Consider the following 23,466-nt stretch of genomic DNA (forward strand, 5'->3'; position numbering starts at 1 on the left):
GCACCATCCTAGCTCACTGCAGCCTTGGACTCCTGGGCTCAAACTTGGTCTCCCAAACTGCTGGGATTAGAGGTGTAAGCTACCGTGTCCGGCTCCTCACATATAACTTGACTCCCCCAAAATGTAAGTAGTAACCTGCTGCTGGCCAGAAGCCTCGCTGATAGCATGCAAACACATACTTTGTGTGTTATATGTATTATATACTGTATTCTTACAATAAAACTAGAGAGTGGCCAGGCGTGGTGGCTCACGCCTGTAATCCCACCACTTTGGGAGATCGAGGTGGGTGGATCACAAGGTCAGCAGTTCGAGACCAGCGTGGCCAATATGGTGAAACCCCGTCTCTACTAAAAATACAAAAAAATTAGCCGGGCATGGAGGCACATGCCTGTAATTCCAGCTACTCGGGAGGCTGAGGCAGGAGAATTGCTTGAATCTGGGAGGCGGAGGTTGCAGTGAGCCGAGATCGCGCCACTGCACTCCAGCCTGGGTGACAGAGCGAGACTCCATCTCAAAAAGAAAAAAAAAATAAAACTAGAGAAAGTGTTAAGAAAATCATGAGGAAAATATATTCACTATCAAGTGGAAGTGGATCATCTTAAAGGCCCTCATTGTCTTCACGTTTCTTAGGAGGAGGCCAAAGGGGAGACAGGCAGACTCGGTGTAACTTGTATTTGAAAAAATTCACAGGCCGGGCGCGGTGGCTCACGCTCGTAATCCCAGCACTTTGGGAGGCCGAGGCGGGCGGATCATGAGGTCAGGAGATCAAGACCACGGTGAAACCCCGTCTCTACTAAAAATACAAAAAAATTAGCCGGGCGTGGTGGCGGGCGCCTGTAGTCCCAGCTACTCGGAGAGGCTGAGGCAGGAGAATGGTGTGAACCCGGGAGGCAGAGCTTGCAGTGAGCCAAGATCGCGCCACTGCACTCCAGCCTGGGCAACAGAGCAAGACTCTGTCTCAAAAAAAAAAAAAAAAGAAAAGAAAAAATTCACATGTAAGTGGATCTGTGCAGTTTGAACCCCAATCACTTAAGGGTCAACTGTACACTATTAAGTGTGTAATGTCTAAGAAAAAACTTTATTTAAAAATACTTGAGCCAAGGCCGGGCACGGTGGCTCACATCTGTAATCCCAGCACTTTGGGAGGCCAAGGCGGGCAGATCACCTGAGATCAGGAGTTTGAGACCAGCCTGGCCAATGTGTTGAAACCCTGTCTCTAATAGAAATACAAAAAAATGAGCCGGGCATGGTGGCAGGTGCCTGTAATCCCAGCTATTCAGGAGGCTGAGGCAGGAGAATCGCTTGAACCTGGGAAGTGGAGGTTGCAGTGAGCTGAGATCGTGCCATTGCACTCTAGCCTGGGCAACAAGAGCAAAACTCCATCTCAAAAAAAATAAATAAATACTTGAGTTAAGATTGTACCATTGCACTCCAGCCTGGGTGACAGAGCAAGACGCGTCTCAAAAAAAAAAAACTTTAGACCAGGAGGCCGAGGTGGGCAGATCCCGAGGTTAGGAGATCGAGCCCATCCTGGGCAATATGCTGAAACCCCATCTTTACTAAAAATACAAAAAAATTAGCTGGGTGTGGTGGTGCGCGCCTGTAGTCTCAGCTACTCGGAGGCTACTCGGAAGCAGGAGAATCACTTGAACTGGGGAGGTGGAGGTTGCAGTGAGCCGAGATCGCACCACTGCACTCCAGCCTGGCAACAAGGTGAGACTGTCTCAAAAAAGAAAAATAAAAAAATAAGGCCAGGCGCAGTGGCTCACGCCTGTAATCCCAGCACTTTGGGAGGCCGAGGCGGGCGGATCACGAGGTCAGGAGATCGAGGCCATCCTGGCTAACACGGTGAAACCCCGTCTCTACTAAAAATACAAAAAATTAGCCGGGCGAGGTGGCAGGCGCCTGTAGTCCCAGCTACAAGGGAGGCTGAGGCAGGAGAATGGCGTGAACCCCGGGGGGCGGAGTCTGCAGTGAGCTGAGATCGCGCCACTGCACTCCAGCCTGGGTGAAAGAGCGAGACTCCATCTCAAAAAAAAAAAAATTAAGAGGCCAGGTGTGGTGCCTCACACCTATAATCCCAGCATTTTGGGAGGCCAAAGTGGGCAGATCACTTGAGGCCAGGAGTTTGAGACCAGCCTGGGCAACATGGCGAAACCCCATCTCTACTAAAAATATAAAAATTAGCCAGGCAGGGCCGGGCGCGGTAGTTCACGCCTATAATCGCAGCACTTTGGGAGGCCAAGGCGGGCAGATCACGAGATCAGGAGATCAAGACCACAGTGAAACCCCGTCTCTACTAAAAAATACAAAATTTAGCTGGGCATGGTGGCGCTTGCCTGTAGTCCCAGCAACTCAGGCAGCTAAGGCAGGAGAATGGCGTGAACCCGGGAGGTGGAGCTTGCAGTAAGCCGAGATGGTGCCACTGCACTGCAGCCTGGGCCACACAGCGAGACTCTGTCTCAAAAAAAAAAAACAAAAAACAATTAGCCAGGCAGGCCAGGCACGGTGGCTGACGCTTGTAATCCCAGCACTTTGGGAAGCCAAGGCAGGCAGATCACCTGAGGTCAGGAGTTCGAGACCAGCCTGGCCATTATGGTGAAACCCCCACCTCTACTAAAAATACAAAAATTAGCCAGGCGTAGTGGCAGGCGCCTGTAATTCCAGCTACTGGGGAGGCTAAGGCAGGAGAATCGCTTGAACCCAGGAGGCAGAGGTTGCAGTGTGCCAAGATCACACCACTGCACTCCAGACTGGGCAATAGAGTAAGACTCCGTCTCAAAAAAAAAAAAAAATTAGCCAGGCATGGTGGCTTGCGCTTGTAGTCTCAACTATCAGGTGGTTGAAGCACAAGAATCACTTGAACCCGAGAGGCAGAGGATGCAGTGAGCTGAGATTGCACCACTGCACTCCAGCCTGGGCGACAGAGTGAGACTGTCTCAAAAGAAAAGAAAAAGGCCGGTTGTGGTGGCTCATGCCTGTAATCCCAGCACTTTGGGAGGTCGAGACGGGTGGATCATGAGGTCAGAGTTCGAGACCAGCCTGGCCAAGATGGTGAAACCCCGTCTCTACTAAAAATAAATAAAATTAGCCTGGCGTGGTGGCAGGCACCTGTAATCCCAGCTACTTGGGAGGCTGAGGCAGGAGAATCACTTGAACCTGGGAGGCAGAGGTTGCAGTGAGCCGAGATTGCGCCACTGCACTCCAACCTGGGCGACAGAGTGAGACTCCTTCTCAAAAATAAAAGAAAAAAAAGAAAGGAAAAATAAATTTAAAAAAAGAATAAAGAAACAGGCCACTTCTCTAATATGCAGGGAATAAACTATGAGTGAATTTCAAAAACTTGGGAGTGACGACTGGCAAGGATGCCACCAAGCAAATCAAGGCTCGGCACAGGTTACCAGGCACCCCTATCACAAATGCATCCTGACAAAGGAATACACACCCAGGATGGCTAAGATGAACTGCCAGAAGGGAGTGCTCTTGGGCCCAACTTAAGAGCTGTTTTGAGAAAATGCAAAACCTGATTTTTGACTCCAGAACAGAGGCAAACTAAGGGAAGTGGGTGAGAGCAGAGGAAGAGGGAAGAACTTTGCAAAAAGAACTGTCCAGTGACAGGGCAGATTTGTCTTCTCCTCAGTGCTCAAGGCAAGGCTGACAGGGGCTGCCAAGGGGAATTTCTGGCTGGCCGAATGCTAAGTTCCCTTCCAACTTTGAGATTTCTGCTCAAAGATGGTAAACATACAGTAGTCTCTGCCCTTATCCCTGGTTTCAGTTATCCACTGTCAACGTTGGTCTGATTATTTCTGGAATTTTTCTTTTTTTTTTTTTTTTGAGAGTATCTGTCACCCAGGCTGGAGTACAGTGGCACAATCTTGGCCCACTGCAACCTCTGCATCCCGGGTTCAAGTGATTCTCCTGCCTCAGCCTTCAAGTAGCTGGGATTACAGGCACCCACCACCACGCCCGGCTAGTTTTTTTGTATTTTTAGTAGAGACGGGGTTTCACCGTGGTCTCGATTTCCTGACCTCGTGATCCGCCCGCCTCGGCCTCCCAAAGTGCTGGGATTACAAGCGTGAGCCACCGCGCCCGGCCCCGGCCTAGAATTTTCTATTTAACAGTTCAGATGTTAAGTTGAACACCATTGTGAGTAGTATGATGAAATCTTTTGCCATCCTGCTCCATCCATCCTGTCAGGACGTGAACCATCCCCTTGCCTGTTAGTCACTTTAGTAGCCGTGCTGGTTATCAGATTGACCGTTACAGCACTCCAGTGATTGTGTCAAGTAAGCCTTATTTACTCAGTGATGGCCCCGAAGCACAAGAGTATTGTGCCTAATTTAGAAACTAAACCTCATCATAGATAAAGGAAAAAACATAGTATACATAAGGTTTGGTACTATGTGCATCCACTGGGGATCTCGGATCACATCCCCCCCAGATATGGGCAGACTGCTGTACAATCTGCAGTCCTTCCAGAAAGCATCAAAATGACTACTCAGCAGGCGTGGTGGCTCACACCTGTAATCCCCAGCACTTTGGGAGGCCAAGGCAGGAGAAGTGCTTGAGCCCAGGAGTTCAAGACCAGCCTGGCCAACATAATGGGACTCCGTCTCTTAAAAAAAAAAAAAAAAAAAAATTGAAAGATTACTCAGTAATACTTGTCATATTTCACAGTAGATGCCTGTCTCTCCATCTGCACTTCAAACATCCTGAGCCCAGCTGAAGCCTTGCAGCTCCTGCACCACCCCACATCTACCTGCTGAGTGCTCTTGGGACTCCAACCCTGCCCATTTTTAGCATCCAAGTGGCTACCACGTAAAATCCTTTTTTTTTTTTTACCTCTTTAATAAACCCTTCCCTCCACCACACCATGTGCACCTATTACCAAGTTCCAAATCTGCATACACTGGGATTCTTCCCCAATACTGTAGCCTTCACTCTTCCTGTCCTGGTCTCAGCCAGCTTTCTCTGGCTTTGGTGAAAGCTGAAACACCCGTCTACCACTGAGCACCAGCCACTTCCTTAAAATCCTGGAAAGGTGAAATCACCTCCATTTTAGACAAGGAAACCAAGGTCAGGTCTCCGACAGAATTCTCAACCTCCTTGAAAAACTACCTCCTCTGGAGCCTGCTGTCATTTCCACATCCCATGCTTCAATCCTCTTGTCCCACCCATAATGCCTAATTTCGCTCCTGCTCCCCAGTAAGCCCAGTTCCCAACCAATCCTCTCCCCTCTTCTCCCACAAACAGCTTCACCTTTACAGCTCTCATCCACACTGTCAGCTACACATCCATCAGGACTTTTATTCCAATGACCATAAATATTCACCCTTCAACATAAAGAGGTGTATGTAATTCATGAGATACTCATATTAGAAATGAAACTTTGAATCACACCTTGAGATGAAGCCAAGTTCAAGATGAGAAAATAGTCACTAGACAGCTGGGTGAACTATCTATGTGGCAGTTCCAAAGCCAGCCAGGGACAGCATCCTCAGAACTGTGCCACTGCTCTGTCCCATCCTGGGAAGGGGACTCCCATCTCACATGCTTTTAGCCATCCAGTCATCCAGAACCTCAGTCATCAACTACACAACTTCACAACATGAAGTCTGGAACCCACCTTCAAATCAATGGCACAGGATACTGATCTGGCTCCCCATCATCCTACATTTCAAAAACTGGCCACCATTGGAGTGCAATGGAGTGATCTCAGCTCACTGCAACCTCCGCTTCCTGGGTTCAAGCGATTCTCCTGCCCCAGCCTCCCAGGTAGCTGGGATTACAGACATGTCCCACCACGCCAGGCTAATTTTTGTATTTTTAGTAGAGACGTAGTTTCACCTGGGTTCAAGTGATTCTCCTGCCTCAGCCTCCCAAATAGCTGGGATTACAGGCATGTCCCACCACACCTGGCTAATTTTTGTATTTTTAGTAGAGACGGGGTTTCACCAAGTTGGCCAGGATGGTCTCCATCTCTTGACCTGGTGATCTGCCCCCCTCAGCCTCCCAAAGTGCTGAGATTACAGGCGTGAGCCACCATGGCTGGCCACTGGACACGATTTTTACATGGAGGTGAACAGGTGACAATGCAGCACCTACCACCTACCAATGCCACAAAAGACTGACAGCTGTCACCCTACTCTAGTCTCCAAGGAGGAAACTCCAGGCAGGTTAAGTTAGTTTAAAATTTTATTTTTTTATTTATTTTTTAATATTTTTATGTAATAAAAAGTAAAAGTCCTTGTCCAGCCATCCTCGCGGGGCATCTGTCTGTCTCTCACACAGGTCACTCAAGTTAATGGGAAAGAAAGAACAGGGGGCCCAAGTCTGAAGTTATAAATAATAGAAAATAAAAGATCTTCCGTCTCCGGCGGGGGAATAGATGAGAGGATGGGAGGGCAAGACTGGGTGGGGACGGGCAGGGGCAGAGCAGGAACCCCCCACCCCTGCTGGACCCTGGCCCTGCCCTCTGTGAGGCCCCTCCCATTCAAGGTGCTTGGCAGGAATTCCCCAGCTCCCCCGGGGAATGGGGGGATGGGAGGCTGGGAGTGGTCCGAGCTGCTGGGGGAAGAGACATAGATCACTCTTCCCTCCACTCATGGAGGTCTCAGGTCGCGGCCAGGACAATCTTCAGTTCCCCGGGGGGTGGAAGGGGAGCTGCTGGGAGGGATGAGATTGAACTGGTTGGAGGGGAAAGAGAAGAGAGCAGGAGCATTAGAACCCAAGCAGCTGCCCCTTCCTCCAATGCCGTCCAGTGGGGGCGTGGGGGTGTGTCTGGGAAGGAGCGGCCTCCTCAAGGTGTCTCGGGGGCTGTCAGAAGCACAGGTCAATCACTGTTTCCCAGTAAGCCAGAGCCCTCACTCATGTGCCCAGCTCAGCCCCCCACACCCCAGTCTGGCCCTGTCTGCTGCACTGACCTTACCTCGGCTAAGTCAGGAGACAGTCGGGGTCACTGAGAGCTGGGGAGGCAGTGGGGAGGGGGGCTGCTGGATCACAACTGAGCGAGGACGGAGGGAAGCAAAGGACAGAGCCAGGAGCAAGCCCCTGGCGGCGGCGACTGTGGCTTCTGCCCACCCTACATACTTCACAGACAGGTGCAGGTCGGCGGGCGCCCTGTGAGACAGCCCTGCCTCCAAGACCCCTCACTCCCCACCCAGAACCCGTGCATCCTGCCCCACCTGCAGCCCCTCAGCTCTTCCATGCCAAATTCCCCCAGCTAATGAGAACTCACGAATCCTGTCATCGGCTCCTCCTGGAAATCCAGGCGCCTGGCCAGGCTGCTCACCTTGGGGGTGTCCGATGTAGGGGTAGGGTGAGGGTGTGGAAGCTGAGAGTGCAGGCACCCCACTCTGGGGCACCGCGCCTTGGGGGGGCCCCCCATGACTCTGGGGTGGGTGCAGCAGCATCACCTGGGGCGGGTGGGGAGCCCCAGGGTGAGGGGGCGGGGCTGCTGTGATTCCAGTTTGGACATGGGCCTGTGGAGAACAAAAAAGTAGCCGGGAAGACCACAGGATCCTGAAACAGACTCTGAGAGCCAGAGTTAGGGAGCACTATGGCAAGGGTGGCACCAGGGACTTGGGAATGGGATGGCCCCCATGGCAGATGGGCCCTGGCAAACAGACCCAGAAGTGGGACAGCTGGGCTCTTACCTGGGTAACATGGGCCATGTTGGTGAAGCCGTGGGGCAGCTGCTGGTGGTGGATGGCATACACAGCGGCTGGCTGGGGGAAGCTGCTCTGAGGGGACTGGGCAGAAGGTCCCGGTGGCAGAGAGGGCGGCGTGCCTGTCAGGGCCCCTGGGTGGTACAGATTCTGCTGTGGCTGTCCACTGCCCAAGTGTGGGGCCTGCCCCGCCTGATGCTGTTGGGGAGGGGAAGGTTGAGTGCCACCCAGGCCAGCAACTCGCTGGCCCCTGGTCCTCGCTACTCAAAAATGACCCCTAGCGCTATCCCCTCTTCCGGCCACCCATTCCTGCACCAGGACCACTCAGCACCCCCCACAGCAGGCACCTGGACAGGACTGGGGGCCGCATGCTGGGACTGCGGCTGGCTTCCAGTAGGCGTGGTAGCCGGCTGCGGCTGGTGGGCATGGAGCTGCGTGGCATGGTGTGGGTAGGACTGGTGAACAGTGGCTGCAGCAGGAAAGAGGGAGAACCAGTGCTGAGCACACCGGAGGGGGCTGGCACACAGCCCAGAGCAGAGGGACCAGGCGCAGGACTCACCATAAAGGGCTTGGGGGGTGGGCTGCTCCGCAGAAGGGTACTGAGGGGTAGAGGATGACACGATGGCCTGGGGATGGCTGCCCGATGTCAGCATGCGTGGGTTGCTCTGAAGCATGGGGGCAAACACCGGCTGGCGGGACAGAGAGAGGAGTGGTTGGCACAGCCGCCAGCCGGGAAGGTGTCCTCCTGCCAGTCACTACGTGCACAGCACCGTTTGGGCCTCCTCATAATCACCCTATTGATTCAACATTCACAACGATCCCACCCAGCAGACACTATTTCCTATATGCTTCAGAGATACAGACGTCCAATGCCTTGTTACAGGTCCCACCAGAGCCAGGGCTCAAGCCCAAGTCTGACACTGCCAATCCCATAAAGGGCCGATCCCACCCACAACGCTGCCTGCCGCCCCCTAGCCAGCTCCCAAGTCTCTGGAGAAGATGGGATCCCTAGCAGGGGCCCTGGATCCTCACTGCCCTCCTGGGCCGCAGTCACCTGTGAGGGGTAGTGGGCCATGGGCTGCATCATGGCCGGCTGGCCTGGGAACTGCTGAGGGTTGTAGGGGATGTAGGAAGAATAGGGCGTGGCAGCCACCAGAGGTGGGCCAGCAGCCGCAGCGGCCTGCATCATCGGCGGGGCTGAGGCTGGTTGGTGTTGGTCCGAGCGCTGCGGGGGCAGGGAGCCTGGAAGAAGAGGAAGAGAGCAGAGCTCAAGCTCCACCTGCCAGTAGGCCCTTGGCAGCCTCGCCGCCTGCCCCTCCCAGCCCTGCTCACCTTTTGCTCCCCGGTACTTGCCCTGCTGCCCAGGCACTGAATTGGATACAGGATATGGATACATCTGAGGTGCCTGGAGATGAGGACACAGATGAGACTGAATGACTTGCTCACGAATGCCCAGAACAGGCCTGACCTGGTCCCTCAACCAGCCCAACCAAATCCCACCCCGCTAACCCTGGGCCCAGCCAGTCTCTCTGCATACCTGCACAGCTGGTCCCATGTGGATCTGAGGTATGTAGGAGATGTACTGGGGGCTATATAGCCCACTCTGGCCTGCTGTCAGCACCGGGATGGAGGGAGTTGAATGAGTCCGGGGCCCCGGAGAAGTTGGGGTACTGGTGGATTTATTCTGCAAAACAAGGGAGGACAATTTTATTTTCTATTTTCCCCTCTACTCCTGGCCATGCCTAGAGTAGTAGTAACAGCTAACATTCATGAAATGCTGGGTACCAAACACATTCTGCACTTATCTTGATAAAGCCTCATATTAAACCCTATGAGATGAGTATTCTAAAGTTACAGGTGAGGCAGAGAACGTAAGTGAGCCCAAGATCACAAACCTTCCAAATACAGGGGCTCAAGCCAAGTCAGCTGGCCTCTGTTCATGACTACCCCACTCCAATACTCCCTCAGCCAAATGCCAAGAACCAAAGAAACGCCCGTTAACCCCTCATCAGACTCACTGGGATCCCTGATCACCCAAACCTGGAGACCTGAGTCCATTTTCCCCAAGCTAGCCCCAAAGGTGCCATCCTTACATTTTTTTTTTTTTTTTTTTTTTGAGACGGAGTCTCGCTCTGTCACCCAGGCTGGAGTGCAGTGGCGCGATCCCGGCTCACTGCAAGCTCCGCCTCCCGGGTTCACGCCATTCTCCTGCCTCAGCCTCTCCGAGTAGCTGGGACTACAGGCGCCCGCCACCACGCCCGGCTAATTTTTTTTTTGTATTTTTAGTAGAGACGGGGTTTCACCATGGTCTCGATCTCCTGACCTGGTGATCCGCCTGCCTCGGCCTCCCAAAGTGCTGGGATTACAAGCGTGAGCCACCGCGCCCGGCCCATCCTTACATTTTTATGACATCTCCTCACAATGCCTGCCAGGCAAGTGGTCCTGGAAGTGAAGTGCTCCTCCCCCTATTCATCTATAAGCACTGCCCAAGTCTTCCCACAGAAACCAAGGTCCACATTCTCCCGTCCCAGCTCACCACAGACAGCAGAGGCTTTGTAGGATTGAACTCCTTAGCATTAGGGTTCAACGTTGATTTCTTTACTTGTCTGTGAGAGAAAATACAGTAAATCTTCACGGCTTGCTCCCATCCCTCCTGCCATCCTCCCAGAGCCCCACCCCGCACCACTCACTCAGCAACAGGGCCCTCATCTTTGTCTTCTCCCTTGATGAGGCCCACCGGGGGGCTGCCAGTTTGGCTTGGGCAAGGTGGTGGGGGCTGCTCTGGCCCCTCAGTGCCTCCTGCTGGTGCCAGGGGTGATTTGTCCTCCTTATCCGATACGGACTCTGTCTTGGAGGAGACAGGAGACCCCATGGGCTCTGAAGTCAACAGACCATCAACCTCCTTCTCCTTTCCTTTGGGCTCCTCTTTTAAGATCCGGGGAGGAAAAGGATCCAGGCTGTTTTCAGGGGAGCTACTGGGCTGAAGCTGGAAGAGAGAAATACACACAGTCCAGTCTGACCCAGACCCTAGGCACGGCTTTCTTCTTTCATCCTTTCTTGATCTCATTTCTTTGACCCCTACCCTAATCCTTTGCCTCATCTATGAACCATTCCCAACCCCTTTACCCTGCTAATGTCCCAGCTCACTTCTACAGTTCTCTCACCTTAAACTGGGCCCCAAACTTTCTCAGTTCTTCCAGTTGGAATCGTTTCTGTTCATTCTGAAGACCAGGGACTATGAGAAAACAGTCAAAAAGAAGAAAATACATTCTTTCTCCAAGGTGGCTACACAGTGCCAATAGAACAGAGGACAAGAAAGCAAAGAAAAAGAGAAACTCTTGAGAATTACAGAAGTGAAATTATAATCCAAAGGCTGACAGACATCGTTTGCCTCTGAATTCCAACAAACTTCCTAACTGAAATACTCTCCCCCAGACAAAGGAGCATTAATCTTCAGCAGAAAAAAAAAACCACTCTCACCTTTCCCAGCTATCCGAGCCAGCTCCTGGGGCTCCAGAGTTCTCCCAGGTTCCTTGGTAGAGAGTTCTTTTACTGTGCAAGGAGAGAGAAATGCCTAAAGGTCCTTCTGTCCAGAACCACAAATCACACTAAATATGCATTCACAGCACTCAAACACCTAGCTCTTACCATCTGTGGGGGCCAGGGAGATCTTTGGAGAAGCTGGGGAAATGGAGCCCACTCCAGGATCTGAGACTGATGAGGTCACAGGGATGGAGGCTGAAGAGGTTGGCACTGCTGAGCCGATGGGAGGCTCAGGACAGGAAGCTGAGATTGGGGCAGGGGCAGCAGACTTGGGAGAACGCGGGGGATACATCCGGCCCACTGGAAGAAAAGGGGGAGCTGTAGGATGGTTACTGCTGGTCAACAGCAGTGAGTACAAGGGCCTTACTCAAAATAGCAAGAAAGTTTACACACTATACAACCAGAGTCACCAACTTAAATGTCTAGAAGGTCAAGGCAGGTAACACAAGCAGGTAAATGGCCTCATGGGCATTATCGGCGACTGGAATGCTAAAAGGGGTGGCTCGGATTCTGTCCCAGTCAACTCAAGCTATGCAACAAGGCAAGCTCAGTTGGCAGAACTTCCTGTAATTCAAAAGAAACTAAAAATGTTCTTTTTTTTTTGAGACAGAGTCTCGCTCTGTCGCCCAGGCTGGAGTGCAGTGGCGCAATCTCGGCTCACTGCAAGCTCCACCTCCCGGGTTCACGCCATTCTCCTGCCTCAGCCTCTCCGAGTAGCTGGGACTACAGGTGCCCGCCACCACATCCGGCTAATTTTTTGTATTTTTAGTAGAGATGGGGTTTCACCGTGGTCTCGATCTCCTGACCTTGTGATCCGCCCGCCTTGGCCTCCCAAAGTGCTGGGATTATAAGCGTGCGCCACCGCGCCCGGCCGAAACTAAAACTTTTCTATGGCTTCTATTGATTTATTTACTTAGAGACAGGGTATTGCTCTGTTCCCCAGACTGGAGTGCAATGGTGTGATGTCATCTCACTGCAACCTCAGCCTCCTGGGCTCCAGCGATTTCCCCCCACCTCAGCCTCTCAAGTAGCTAGGAGTACAGGTGCACGCCATCACGACTAGCTAATCTTTTTATTTTTTGCAGAAGGGTTTTGCTGTGTTGCCCAGGCTGGTCTTAAACTTCTGGGCTCAAGCAATCTGCCTTCCTCGGCCTGTTTCAAAAAGTTAGCAACTGGCAGGGTGTGGTGGCTCAGGCCTGTAATCCCAGCACTTTGGAGGGGCAAGGTGGGCGGATCACGAGGTCAGGAGTTCGAGATCAGCCTGGCCAACACAGTAAAACCCCACTTCTACTAAAAATACAAAATTAGCCAGCTGTGGTGGTGGGCACCTGTAATCCCAGCTACTGGGGAGGCTGAGACAGGAGAATCGCTTGAATCTAGGGGGTGGAGGTTGCAGTGAGCCGAGATGGCGCCACTGCACTCCAGCCCAGGCAACAGTGCGAGACTCCGTCTCAAAAAAAAAAAAAGTTAGCAACTGATTCAAATCTAAACAAAAGATGTCTGCCAAGCAGACACATCCCATGGATTGCTAGGTTGAGACTTCCGCACTAGGGAAGTCGAAGAACTATTTTCCAATATGACTAAATCCCAAACGCCCAAAACATCTATCTTAAAATTATCTCCCATTCCAGCATTGTAACAAATGGACATTTACATCTCCTTACAAATTTCCATCCATTTCTTCATTCAACACTACTAAAGCTTTACCTGCAGGAGGAGGTGGAACAGAAGTTTCTCCAGAAGGCCTATTACTGGGCGAAGACAGAGTCTTGGCACCTCTCAGAGGCCGCTGTGCCTTTGGGGACATGCGGGAAGGGCCTGTTTCGTTTTTTTTTTTTTTTTTTTTTTGAGAAGAAAATGTCAGAGGAGGCAGACGACCTATTACATTCCCACCGATGCAGCGTCATTCCAACACACCCAAACCCCTCCAATTACCCTCCCACCTCCTTGGCATCCCCTTCCCTGCCCTGTCCCTTGGTCACCTCATAACTCACCTCCATTAATACCACGGGCCTCAGAACCTGGGCCAGGGCTGCTATTGTCCAGATGGTGAGGGCCACGAGGTGGCAAAGAGCTAAGGCCAGGCCGACCACCCCGAGAGCTGCTGCATCGAACTCCTCCCCGAGGACCTTCCCGGACTCGTTGAGGCAGAGGGATATACTTCCCCTCCCTGAGGAAAGAGTTCAAATAAGGCCAGGTAGCCACAAAACCCACGTTTTGGAAAGATGAAGCCATTTCTTCTTCTGAAGTCTCCCTCTTCTGCCCCCAAACATACACACACTGCCCGGCTCCAGCACCATCCCACTTGAAGATCTGCCCTAGTTTAACGTTCTGTGGCTACAGATTTATGACCTCATGTGACATCAACTCTGAGCTAACCAACCTGGCCAGTGCACCACAGTTCTACAACTCCTGACCTATGACAATAGTAGGATCACACTGTAGTTCCAGGGACAGTTTTTATAAGACACAAATAATATAGTTATATTTCACTTTTATAAGAAATAGCACATATATAAAAATGAATACAGAGAAAAAAAGAAAGTAAACCAAAATTTTGAATTTTTTTTTTTTTTTTTTTTTAGATCTACAAGCTTCAGCTTTGTTACTTTCGGCAAATTATACCATCTTGCTTTACTTCAACCTCCTAAACCTGTGTATAACATTTTACATGGTCACAAGGCTTAAACCACAGCACACATCAACTCTGGGCCCAGGCCCCAGGATATTCCCAGAAGCCCCAAGTAGTCCTGGCTGTTTGCAACAGTCACCTGGATGCCAAGCTGGGGCTCTCCCGCCCTGAGCCCTGCCGCTGGACTGCACTGTGCTTCTCCTCTTCAGTGCGCCCATCGTCGTTCTCCATGGCGATCCGTAGGCGGTACTGGGGGCTTGATTCAATCTCTCGAGCCAACTGGGCCGCACGCAGCTCTCGCTGACGAAACTCTTCTGAGTTGTCCTTTTCTAAGGGCACCCTGAGACAGCACCCACAGACCACCACCATCCCATTGCCAGGGGACAAAAAGAGGAAAAAAGGAAAAACCTTTCAACAAGTCCAATCACTAGTTCAGGCATGTAAGTATTTAATCCTTTCAACTCAACATCTGGGTAATGGGCACCGACTGCGTCCCAGGTAGAGCACCAAGGCTTATCTGGGAATGTGAGGAGGACTTAAGACGCTTAAAACCTTTGAGGGAAGAATTCCACAAGGCAGAGTAGGAGCGGGGACGGCGACCCTGGACACCCACCGAAAAATGAGCAAAAACTATGTTCTATCTGGAAACCTGTCTTCACTTAGTGACCCCATATCACCAACACATCACCTGGAGAGCACCAAGATACTCACGTATAAGAAGAAAGACTGCTATCATAGGTAGTCTTCACACCGTAGTTCTCCTCATTGAACTTGAACATTTCATTGGGGTCCCATCCATTGGACTGGGGAGGGAGGAAGGAGGTTTTAAAACCCAGCAAGAAAAGCAACAATGACAAGTCACTTCCCTTCCATCAGGTTAAAAACTCCCAAGATGTGACCAAATTGGCTGGGCACAGTGGCTGAAACCTGTAATCCCAGTACTTTGGGAAGCTGAGGCAGGAGGATCTCCTGAGGTCAGGAGTTTAAGGCCAGCCTGGGCAACACAGCAAGAGCCCATCTCTAGAAAAAAATAATGAAACAGCCGGGTGTGGTGGTGCATGCCTGGGGTCCTAGCTACTCGCTACTCAGGAGATTGAGAGGATCACTTGAGCCCAGGAGTTTGAGGCTGCAGTGAACTATTATGGCACCACTGCACTCAGGCCTGGGCGAGTGGCTGGGCGTGGTGGCTCATGCCTGTAATCCCAGCACTTTGGGAGGTGGGTGGATCACCTGAGGTCAGGAGTTTGAGATCAACCCGACCAATATGGTGAAACCCCGTCTCTACTAAAAATAAAAAATTAGGCCAGGCACAGTGGCTCAAGCCTGTAATCCCAGCACTTTGGGAGGCCGAGGCGGGCGGATCACGAGGTCAGGAGATCGAGACCATCCTGGCCAACATGGTGAAACCCCGTCTCTACTAAAAATACAAAAAATTAGCCGGGCGTGGTGGCAGGCGCCTGTAGTCCCAGCTACTCGGGAGGCTGAGGCAGGAGAATGGCGTGAACCCGGGAGGCGGAGCTTGCAGTGAGCCGAGATCGCGCCACTGCACTCCAGCCGGGGGGACAGAGCAAGACTCTGTCTCAAAAAAATAAAAATAAAAATAAAAAAATGAAATAAAAAATTAGCCATCCGTGGTGGCCCATGCCTGCAGTCCTGGCTGAGGCAGGAGAATCGCTTCAACCTGGGAGGCAGAGGTTGCAGTGAGCTGAGATCGAGCCACTGCACTCCAGCCTCCAGCCTGAGTGACGGAGCGAGACCCTGTCTCCAAAAAAACAAAAACAAAAACAAAACAAACAGCAACTACAACAAAAACCCGGGCAACAGAGCAAGCTCTTGTCTCAAAAATAAATGACAAAACAAGAGTGAAAAAAAATAGGAATGTGGCTGGCAAAAGTAATCAACTAATAATTGTAATTAATAACTGCAATTTTTTTTTTTTTTTTTTTTGGAGACAGAGTTTCACTCTTGTTGCCCAGGCTGGAGTGCAATGGTGCAATCTTGGCTCACCGCAACCTCCGTTTCCTTGGGTTCAAGCGATTCTCCTGCCTCAACCTCGTGAGTAGCTGGGGTTACGGGCATGTGCCACCACGCCAAGCTAATTTCGTATTTTTAGTAGAGATGGGGTTTCTCCACGTTGGTCAGGCTGGTCTCAAACTCCCAACCTCAGGTGATCCGCCCGCCTTGGCCTCCCAAAGTGCTGGGATTACTGGTGTGAGCCACTGCACCCGGCCTGCAACTGTTAATAATTACTAACAATTGCAGCAGAAATTAGCGATAACTAGTAAACCTGAAAAGTCGTAAGACCTAACAATTCTATTTCCAAGACATCCCAGAAAAATTCTGGCACATGTACGTGGAGAATATATGTTCTAAAAGTCCAGCAAGGTACTATTTTTAGCAGCAAAATAATGGCAACCAAATGCAGATGATTAAGGAAAACGACAAATACAATTTGCTGTGTACACGTGTGTGGATATTTGAAAACAGCACACAACGATAGAAGCAAAGAACTAGATCTATGTATCACCATGAGAAGTTCGAAAAGGCAAGAAAAGCAAATTCTTGTACAAACTAAACATAATAATATATTCATTCACAAGACATTTGTTTCTCAACAGATAGTCTCGCTATGTTGCCCAGGCTGAAGCACAGTGGCCATTCACAAGTTCAGCTGCAGTGCACCAAATGATTCTCCTACCTCAGCCTCCTGAGTAGCTGGGACTACAGGTGTGGGACCACCATCCTCAGCTCTATTCACGAGCAGTTTTTATTTATTTATTTTTTTGAGACAGCCTCACTGTCGCTCAGACTGGAGTTCAGTGGCACAATCTTAGCTTACTGCAGCCTCAAACTCCTGGGCTCAAGTGATCCTCCTGCCTTGGCCTCCCAAGTAGCTGGGACTACAGGAATGAGCCACTGCGCTCAGCCTCATGAGAGATTTTAAATGCCTCAGAGTAGCTGATTTTGGGAAAAGAAATGGGCCTACACAGTAATCTGTACTTTTTGTTATGTTGAAAAATAATGTGATGCAAATGCTAGGAGTGGTTAATTATAGATAGTAAGACAGTAAGTTGATGTTTTGGTTTTTTTTTTTTTTTTTTTTTTTGAGACGGAGTCTCGCTCTGTCGCCCAGGCTGGAGTGCAGTGGCGCAGTCTCGGCTCACTGCAAGCTCCGCCTCCCGGGTTCACGCCATTCTCCTGCCTCAGCTTCTCCGAGTAGCTGGGACTACAGGCGCCCGCCACTACGCCCGGCTAATTTTTTTGTATTTTTAGTAGAGACGGGGTTTCACCGTGGTCTCGATCTCCTGACCTCGTGATCCGCCCGCCTCGGCCTCCCAAAGTGCTGGGATTACAAGCGTGAGCCACTGCGCCCGGCCGATGTTTTGGTTTTGTTGTGTGTGACAGGGTCTACCCAGGCTGGAGTGCAGTGGTATGATCACAACTCACTGTAGCCTTGACCTCCCTGGGCTCAAGTGATCCTTCCACCTCAGCCTCCCAAGTAGCTGGGACTACAGGTACATGCCACCAAACCTTGCTAGCTTTTATATATCTTGTTGAGACAGGGTTTCACCACGTTGCCCAGGCTGGTCTTGAACTCCTTGCCTTAAGTGACCCACCGGCCTTGGCCTCCCAAAGTGCTGGGATTACAAGCATGAGCCACTGCACCCAGCTGAGAATAGATATTTTTACTTTGCTATTTTCTATACCTATTTGCTATCTGACCACCTTCAATGGGCGACAGTAAATATTTCCCCCCACCTCAAATGAACCTCACTGTCAACAACCCATTCTGTCTGTCCAGCTCCCAAGTTCTCAGGGAAGGAAGCTGTACCATGTCGGACTCGAGGTCATAGTCGTCGCTGTTGCTGTCACCCCCCTCCCAGCGCTGAAGCACCTTCTCTTTGTGTTCCCCATTCACTTTCGAGTTCATGGCAATGGCTGAATCGGTGAACTTGTCTGTGGGGGCAGAGGTGAAGATCAGGAATCAGGCTATATTTCACAGACTTCTTTCCAATATCCCCCAACCCCACTCTCCATAAGTAGTTCAGGAACAAAGTTTAAGAAGCCCAGAGTACGTGTGCCTGTGTGTTAGGATGGCCAGGAGGTGGGGAGGCAAGAGAAGAGTATAAAAAGTCTATCAAGATTATGATTCCGAAGAAAAAAGGAGTTAAAAACCAAGCAAAGAAAATATGAAGAACCACAACACAGACAGGAATTCATCCCATTATACATTAGACATCAAGACATATTTTTAAGAAGAAAAACCCACCCACCTCGCTCAGAAAAAAAAAGGCATTAAGGCAAAACAAACAAACAAACAAACAAAAACAAAAAAACAAACCAAACACATCACCATGTTCCACCTGCACACAAACTACCCTCTGTCCCCTATGCACACAGAGCAGGTCTAAGGTAACAGCCTAGGACAATACCTTTAGTAGCGTAGTTGAAGTCAACATTTCGGAAGTGAACAAGCATGACATCACTTGGCTTAAACACCATGGTGTCCACAATGTCCTCCCGACGAGGGCCACCTGCTGGCTCAGATGCTTTCCGGTGCACAGCATCCACGGCTAGTTCAAACTACAAACATCCCATTCCCCACACCCACGGGTCAGTTTCAAGAAAGGTGAAGGCAAAAATAGAACTGGATTTCCCTTACCCTTCCCAAACTTTTCACAACACTACATCCTCAATACGCTTGGAACCAAGTGTATGTTTTCTCAACACCAGCCACAGGACTTAGCAAAAGTCTCACAAAAATTTAAACTTAAATACTTTAACATTAAAGTACCTAGCCCTCAAATCTGTCTTTTTTCCCTGCAGCACTATTCAGCACAGGCCTACAGAAACAACTACAGGCATACTCTGACACCACCCAACTGACATCTTCAATGAGCCTATTGCATTCTCCTCCTACTCTGCAACTCCAAAAATAATTAAATTTGAGTACACTGACCTTTGAGCTTAGCGTCTTGAAGATACCCTCATAAGTGGTACCATTTTTCACCTTTACATCACAAGTGGAGCCCTGGCAGAGTGGGAAAAATAAGACGAGTGTCTCCAGAAAGTAGATGCATTATGTTCCTTAAACAACCTGGGGGTTAAGTACCAACTTACCACAACAGCTGTAAGGAAATGCAGCATTCTGGAATTGTTGTAGACGCCTTCAAACACCTGTCAGTTAACATAGGAGGAAGAATTAAAGGAGTCATCAGTCGTCACCTCATTTTCTTTTCTAAATGCCCGCCGCACTCTACTCATTCTGCCTTGTATGTGCTGGGCCCACAGCCCTCCTGAGTACATTAGACTCTATCTAGACCTAATGTGCCCTATATTCCCACATTATGTATCTTTTAGGTCCATGTATCTTAAAAAGGGTGGGAGAAGACACTCACAGGTGACTGTGGGGGTCCCTTTCCTGTGCTCTGTCCCCTATAAAAGAAAACAAGAAATTACTTAAGTCTGTTCAAGCCCTCTTAGACCACTATGAAATTAATGTTAAATCCTAGAAGTATATACCACCTGATGATGCTGATTTAGACTACAAAATCGTTAATCAGTAAGATTTTTCTTTTCTATTTTTTTTTTTTGAGACAGGGTCTCCCTCTGTTGCCCAGGCTGGAGTGCAGTGGCGCGATCTCAGCTCACCGCAGCCTCAACCTCCAAGACTCAAGCGATCTTCCTGCCTCAGCCTCCCGAGTGGCTGGGACTATAGGTGCGAACCACCACTCCTGGCTTTTTTTTTTTTTTTTTTTTTTAATTTTTAGTAGAGATGGCATTTCCTATCTGTGTTGCCCAGGCTGGTCTCGATCTCCTGGGCTCAAGGGATCCTCCCACCTTTGCCTCCTAAAGTGCTAGCATTACAGGCATGAGCCACTGCGCCCGGCCAATAAATAAGATTTTCAAACTCTCACCTTGTAGAGGAAGAAAAAAATAGACATTAATAAGCCAGCAAACACATTTTCTCCAAATGCCAGCAAAAAAGATCTCAATCAACAATGGTTGTCAATTGCTCTAAGAACCAGCGAGAAAGGGGCTAGGGCTGCAGGCTACCAACAGATCAATGCTACAGTATTAACCAAAAACCCACATCAGCTGTGAGGGCAAAAGCTCCAGGAGTGCAGCTTTGGAACTACCTAGCTCAGGTACATTACCTCCCAAACAGAAAAGAATCATTTTCAGCAGCCTGACTCCTCAAACTGCGGGAGGAGGGGTATCCCCTCCACACTCCATCCCCTCAACCCCATGACTCATTCAGCACGTTACCCACTCTGCGGGTATCACCAATCGCCAGGTAACCCTGCTTGTCGCTGGCTGATGTAACCGGCGGTTGAGGGCGAAGAGGGGGCCGCTGGCGGGGCTGGGGGACAGCGCAGCCGCAAAAGCCATCCACCGGGAGGCCTCGCCCGGTCTGCGCTTGCGCACTAAAGCCCACGGGCCTTTTCGAATCCCCACCTCCCGCGATCAGAGCCCACTGCGCCTGCGTGTGCGGCCACTCTTAATTCCATTAACACACACACACGCGCACAGGAAAAACTGAGCAGGGCCTCCACTACTCATGCACTGCCACCAGATGAGTCCCTCCACGAACTAGCCCCTGCCCTAGGTGTTCCCGGGGCGCGCGAATGCCCGGGTCATGAGACCGAGCATCCACGCGCACGTACGGAAAGAGTGCGCGCGCGCCAGAGGCTCCCGGCCCGCAGTCCTCCCAGTCATCCCTCCTTCCGTCCCCCCGCCCACCTCGCTCCCCTCCTACTGGCCAGACCGGGAAGGGGGAGGCAGCAACCCGCTCCCAAGTCCCTCCCTCCCTATTGGCCAAACTGTGGGCCGCGCGCCCCCCTCCATTGGCTACGGCCGGGGACCCCTTCCCGCAGCAGACTCCCCATTGGCTGAAGCCGGGGACCGCGAGACCCTTCGTGGTAATGGTACCGGGGACCCCGATCAGCTCCTTGCCCCCCCCTCAACTCCCCGTTCCGACGGCGCCGGCGGGATGCGCCCCGCCTCCCCTGAAGGCCGGGGCTGCGAGCCCTGACTAGGCCCCGAGAGCCGAGCGCGGCCCCTCAGTGCTCCGGTGGCCGCCCGGGGACCCTTTCCGTCTGACCTGTTCGGACCTGAGGGGGCCCTCCCCCAGCTTCACGGGGACTCCCCATCCAGCCGGTGCCCCTCACGGTGCCGGGTCGGGGTCCGCCCCGCCGGAACCAAGCCGCAGCCTCTGGGTGGCCGCGGCTCCCTCGCCCGGAGCCCACCCTCCTCACCTGGCGCTGCCGATGGCGGCGGCCCCCGGCCTCTCCTGGTGCTGCTGCGGCGGCGGCGGCTGCGGCGCCAAGATGCCTTCGGCTCCCCGGCGGAGCCCGCTCCCGGCAGCGGCCACAGGCCCCAGGCAGGGGGAGGCGGTCGCTGGAGGCCCGGGAGGAGCCGCAGAGGTGGCCAGAGGCCCCGGGAGGCCGCCGTTGGGAGGGCTGGTGCCCCCGGGGGGCCGGCGGGCCACGGCCTGTTGCGTGGGGGGCGGCTGCTGGGGCTGGGAGGGCTGTTGTGGCGGCTGAGGCTTCAACATGATGGCAGCGTCCGGAAGGGGAATTAGAGGGAAGGGAGGGAGAGAGGGGGCTGGGGCCCCGCTGGAGAGCGCGGGAAGCGAGGGGGATCGGGCAGCCGGGGCCCGCCGTTGGCGGGCGGGGGGAGCCCCGCGGTGTCGGGGGTGGAGAGAGAAGACCGCGGCGCGAGGAAGCGCCGCGAGGCGGAAGGGGAGGGGGTCTCGCGGGCTGGAGGAAAGCGAGAGGGCGCGAGCCGGGCTGGCGCGCGTGCGCGTCGCCGGGGCGCGGAGAGGGAGGAGCGCGCGGGTGGGAGCTCCCGGGGGGAGGGGCGGCAGGAACGAGCAGTGGCGCCAGGTGCCGCGCACACCGGCGCGGTTAGTTCCCGGCGGGAGAGAGGGAGAGAATCAAGTCGGTGAACCTCGCACCCTTAGCCCTAGGAGTGGGTAAGGAGCGGCGCGGGCGCTCACGCGCGCCAAGGATTTAGGATCTCAAGGTCTCAAACCGCCTTAGAAGCCGGCGGCCGCTGTCGCTTCACAATGAGCGTGTGAGGCGCTGGGGGAGGAGCCGAAGGCGCCAGAGGAAGGGCCGGCTGCTCCGCCCACGCCGTCGCTGCGTCGCGATGCCTCCGCGGGAGTGTTAGGCGGCACGTCTTGCGTGAGGCTCTTCCGCCACTTGGGGGCTAGTGGGCGGAGCCTTAAGTGCCAAGGAAATCTCCGGGATAGGACCATCCGAGCCACTGCGCTTTTAGGTAGGTGGTAGGTTTCGCAAGGAGCTACCCTCCACTTTGTTTGCTTCGAGTAAAAGACTGATGAACATTAAAGTGATTCGTTTGAGCGTGTTGATCTTTGCAGATAAATTTACGCCTCGTCCTAAATTATTTTAAATTTTTGTGATTTTGACCTAAATTGTTCATCCATGCCCGAGAATGAATCTTTAAACTGTAATCACAAAGACTGAAGCCCAAGCTTCCGAATTCAAAATCCTCCACCCGACCCTGCAATGAAGGCAGCTTCATTCATTCAAAATGAGTTGAGCATTGGGGTATTCAGTTAGTTGTTTTGGACACAAGGATAATTAAACTGCTTCCTGCTCTCGAGGAGTTCATGCTAGTGGCGGATTCAGAGAATTTGACGAGATCTAGTAGGTGAAGCACAGGGCACTACAAGAGCAAATGGGAGTGACACCTAATCTTTTTTTTTTTTTTTTTTTTTGAGACGGAGTCTCGCTCTGTCGCCCAGGCTGCAGTGCAGTGGCGCGATCTCGGCTCATTGCAAGCTCCACCTCCCGGGTTCACGCCATTCTCCTGCCTCAGCCTCTCCGAGTAGCTGGGACTACAGGCGCCCGCCACCACGCCCGGCTAATTTTTTTGTATTTTTAGTAGAGACGGGGTTTCACCGTGGTCTCGATCTCCTGACCTCGTGATCCGCCCGCCTCGGCCTCCCAAAGTGCTAGGATTACAAGCGTGAGCCACCGCGCCCGGCCTGACACCTAATCTTAATCCAGTTTTGGGAGACCAGATAACGGACAGGAGGGCCTGGCGCAGTGGCTCACACCTGTAATCCTAACATTTTGGGAGTCCAAGGCAGAAGGATCGTTTAAGGCCAGGAGTTTGAGACCAGCCTAGGCAACAAAGTGAGATTTCGTCTCTACAAAAAATATAAAATTTTAAATTATAAAAAAAACTGATAAGAGGGCAGGGGGAGATGGGTTTCTAGGCAGGGGAATAGGATATGACAAACTAAGAAAAACTCAGCTTGTCCTAAGCATAAAATTAAAGGGGGGAAGAGGTAGCTAACCTGGGATCAGGTTTTAAAGGCTTTCAAGTCTTGTAAGAGACCCGGACATTATCCTCAAAGCAGTGGGGAGCTTATTTAAGAAAGTGAAAAGAGGCTGGGCATGGTCTGTAATCCCAGTACTTTGGGAGGTTTGAGGTCAGGAGTTTGAGACCAGCCTGGCCAACATGGTGAAACCCTGTCTCTACTAAAAATGCAAAAATTAGCTAGGCGTGGTGGTGTATGCCTGTAATCCCAACTACTCAGGAGGCTGAGGCAGGAGAATCACTTGAACCAAGGAGGCGGAGGTTGCTGTG

At 51.9% G+C, this 23,466-nt stretch overlaps 1 protein-coding gene across 28 annotated transcripts; it reads right to left on the minus strand.

Annotated features, from left to right (window-relative positions):
• Nucleotides 1–6,177: 6,177 nt before the first annotated feature.
• Nucleotides 6,178–21,898, minus strand: ATXN2L (ataxin 2 like). 28 transcript variants are annotated; one of them, XM_032155688.2, is made up of 24 exons: nucleotides 21,102–21,898; nucleotides 19,242–19,278; nucleotides 18,964–19,020; nucleotides 18,803–18,874; nucleotides 18,276–18,426; nucleotides 17,675–17,799; nucleotides 14,554–14,645; nucleotides 13,982–14,182; nucleotides 13,205–13,380; nucleotides 12,918–13,028; nucleotides 11,316–11,528; nucleotides 11,148–11,219; nucleotides 10,832–10,902; nucleotides 10,358–10,653; nucleotides 10,204–10,273; nucleotides 9,205–9,351; nucleotides 9,000–9,072; nucleotides 8,722–8,909; nucleotides 8,227–8,356; nucleotides 8,015–8,136; nucleotides 7,656–7,865; nucleotides 7,238–7,481; nucleotides 6,929–7,088; nucleotides 6,178–6,663 (listed from the first exon to the last, which is right to left on the minus strand). In XM_032155688.2, the coding sequence occupies exons 1-23, from the start codon at nucleotides 21,398–21,400 to the stop codon at nucleotides 6,934–6,936; spliced, it is 3,312 nt and encodes a 1,103-aa protein (XP_032011579.1). In that variant the 5' UTR covers nucleotides 21,401–21,898; the 3' UTR covers nucleotides 6,178–6,663; nucleotides 6,929–6,933. The 28 variants fall into 28 exon arrangements, with proteins under 28 accessions (XP_032011579.1, XP_058296842.1, XP_032011577.1 ...); XM_058440859.1 differs by having other exon boundaries at nucleotides 6,178–6,666; XM_032155686.2 differs by having other exon boundaries at nucleotides 6,178–6,686.
• Between the last annotated feature and the right edge of the window lie 1,568 nt (nucleotides 21,899–23,466).

This window comes from Hylobates moloch, unplaced genomic scaffold (genome assembly GCF_009828535.3).
Source record: "Hylobates moloch isolate HMO894 unplaced genomic scaffold, HMol_V3 SCAFFOLD_6, whole genome shotgun sequence".
NCBI classification, from domain to species: Eukaryota; Metazoa; Chordata; class Mammalia; order Primates; family Hylobatidae; genus Hylobates; species Hylobates moloch.

Bases quoted from the DNA above. Each gene is read 5' to 3' on its own strand.
- ATXN2L (XM_032155688.2), bottom strand. From the start codon at position 21,400: ATGTTGAAGCCTCAGCCGCCACAACAGCCCTCCCAGCCCCAGCAGCCG. The intron at 9,073-9,204 runs GTATGCAGAGAG...CCTCATCTCCAG, and splicing joins ACATGGGACCAGCTGTGCAG to GCACCTCAGATGTATCCATA. The intron at 7,866-8,014 runs GTGCCTGCTGTG...CCTCCCCAACAG, and splicing joins CGGCCCCCAGTCCTGTCCAG to CATCAGGCGGGGCAGGCCCC.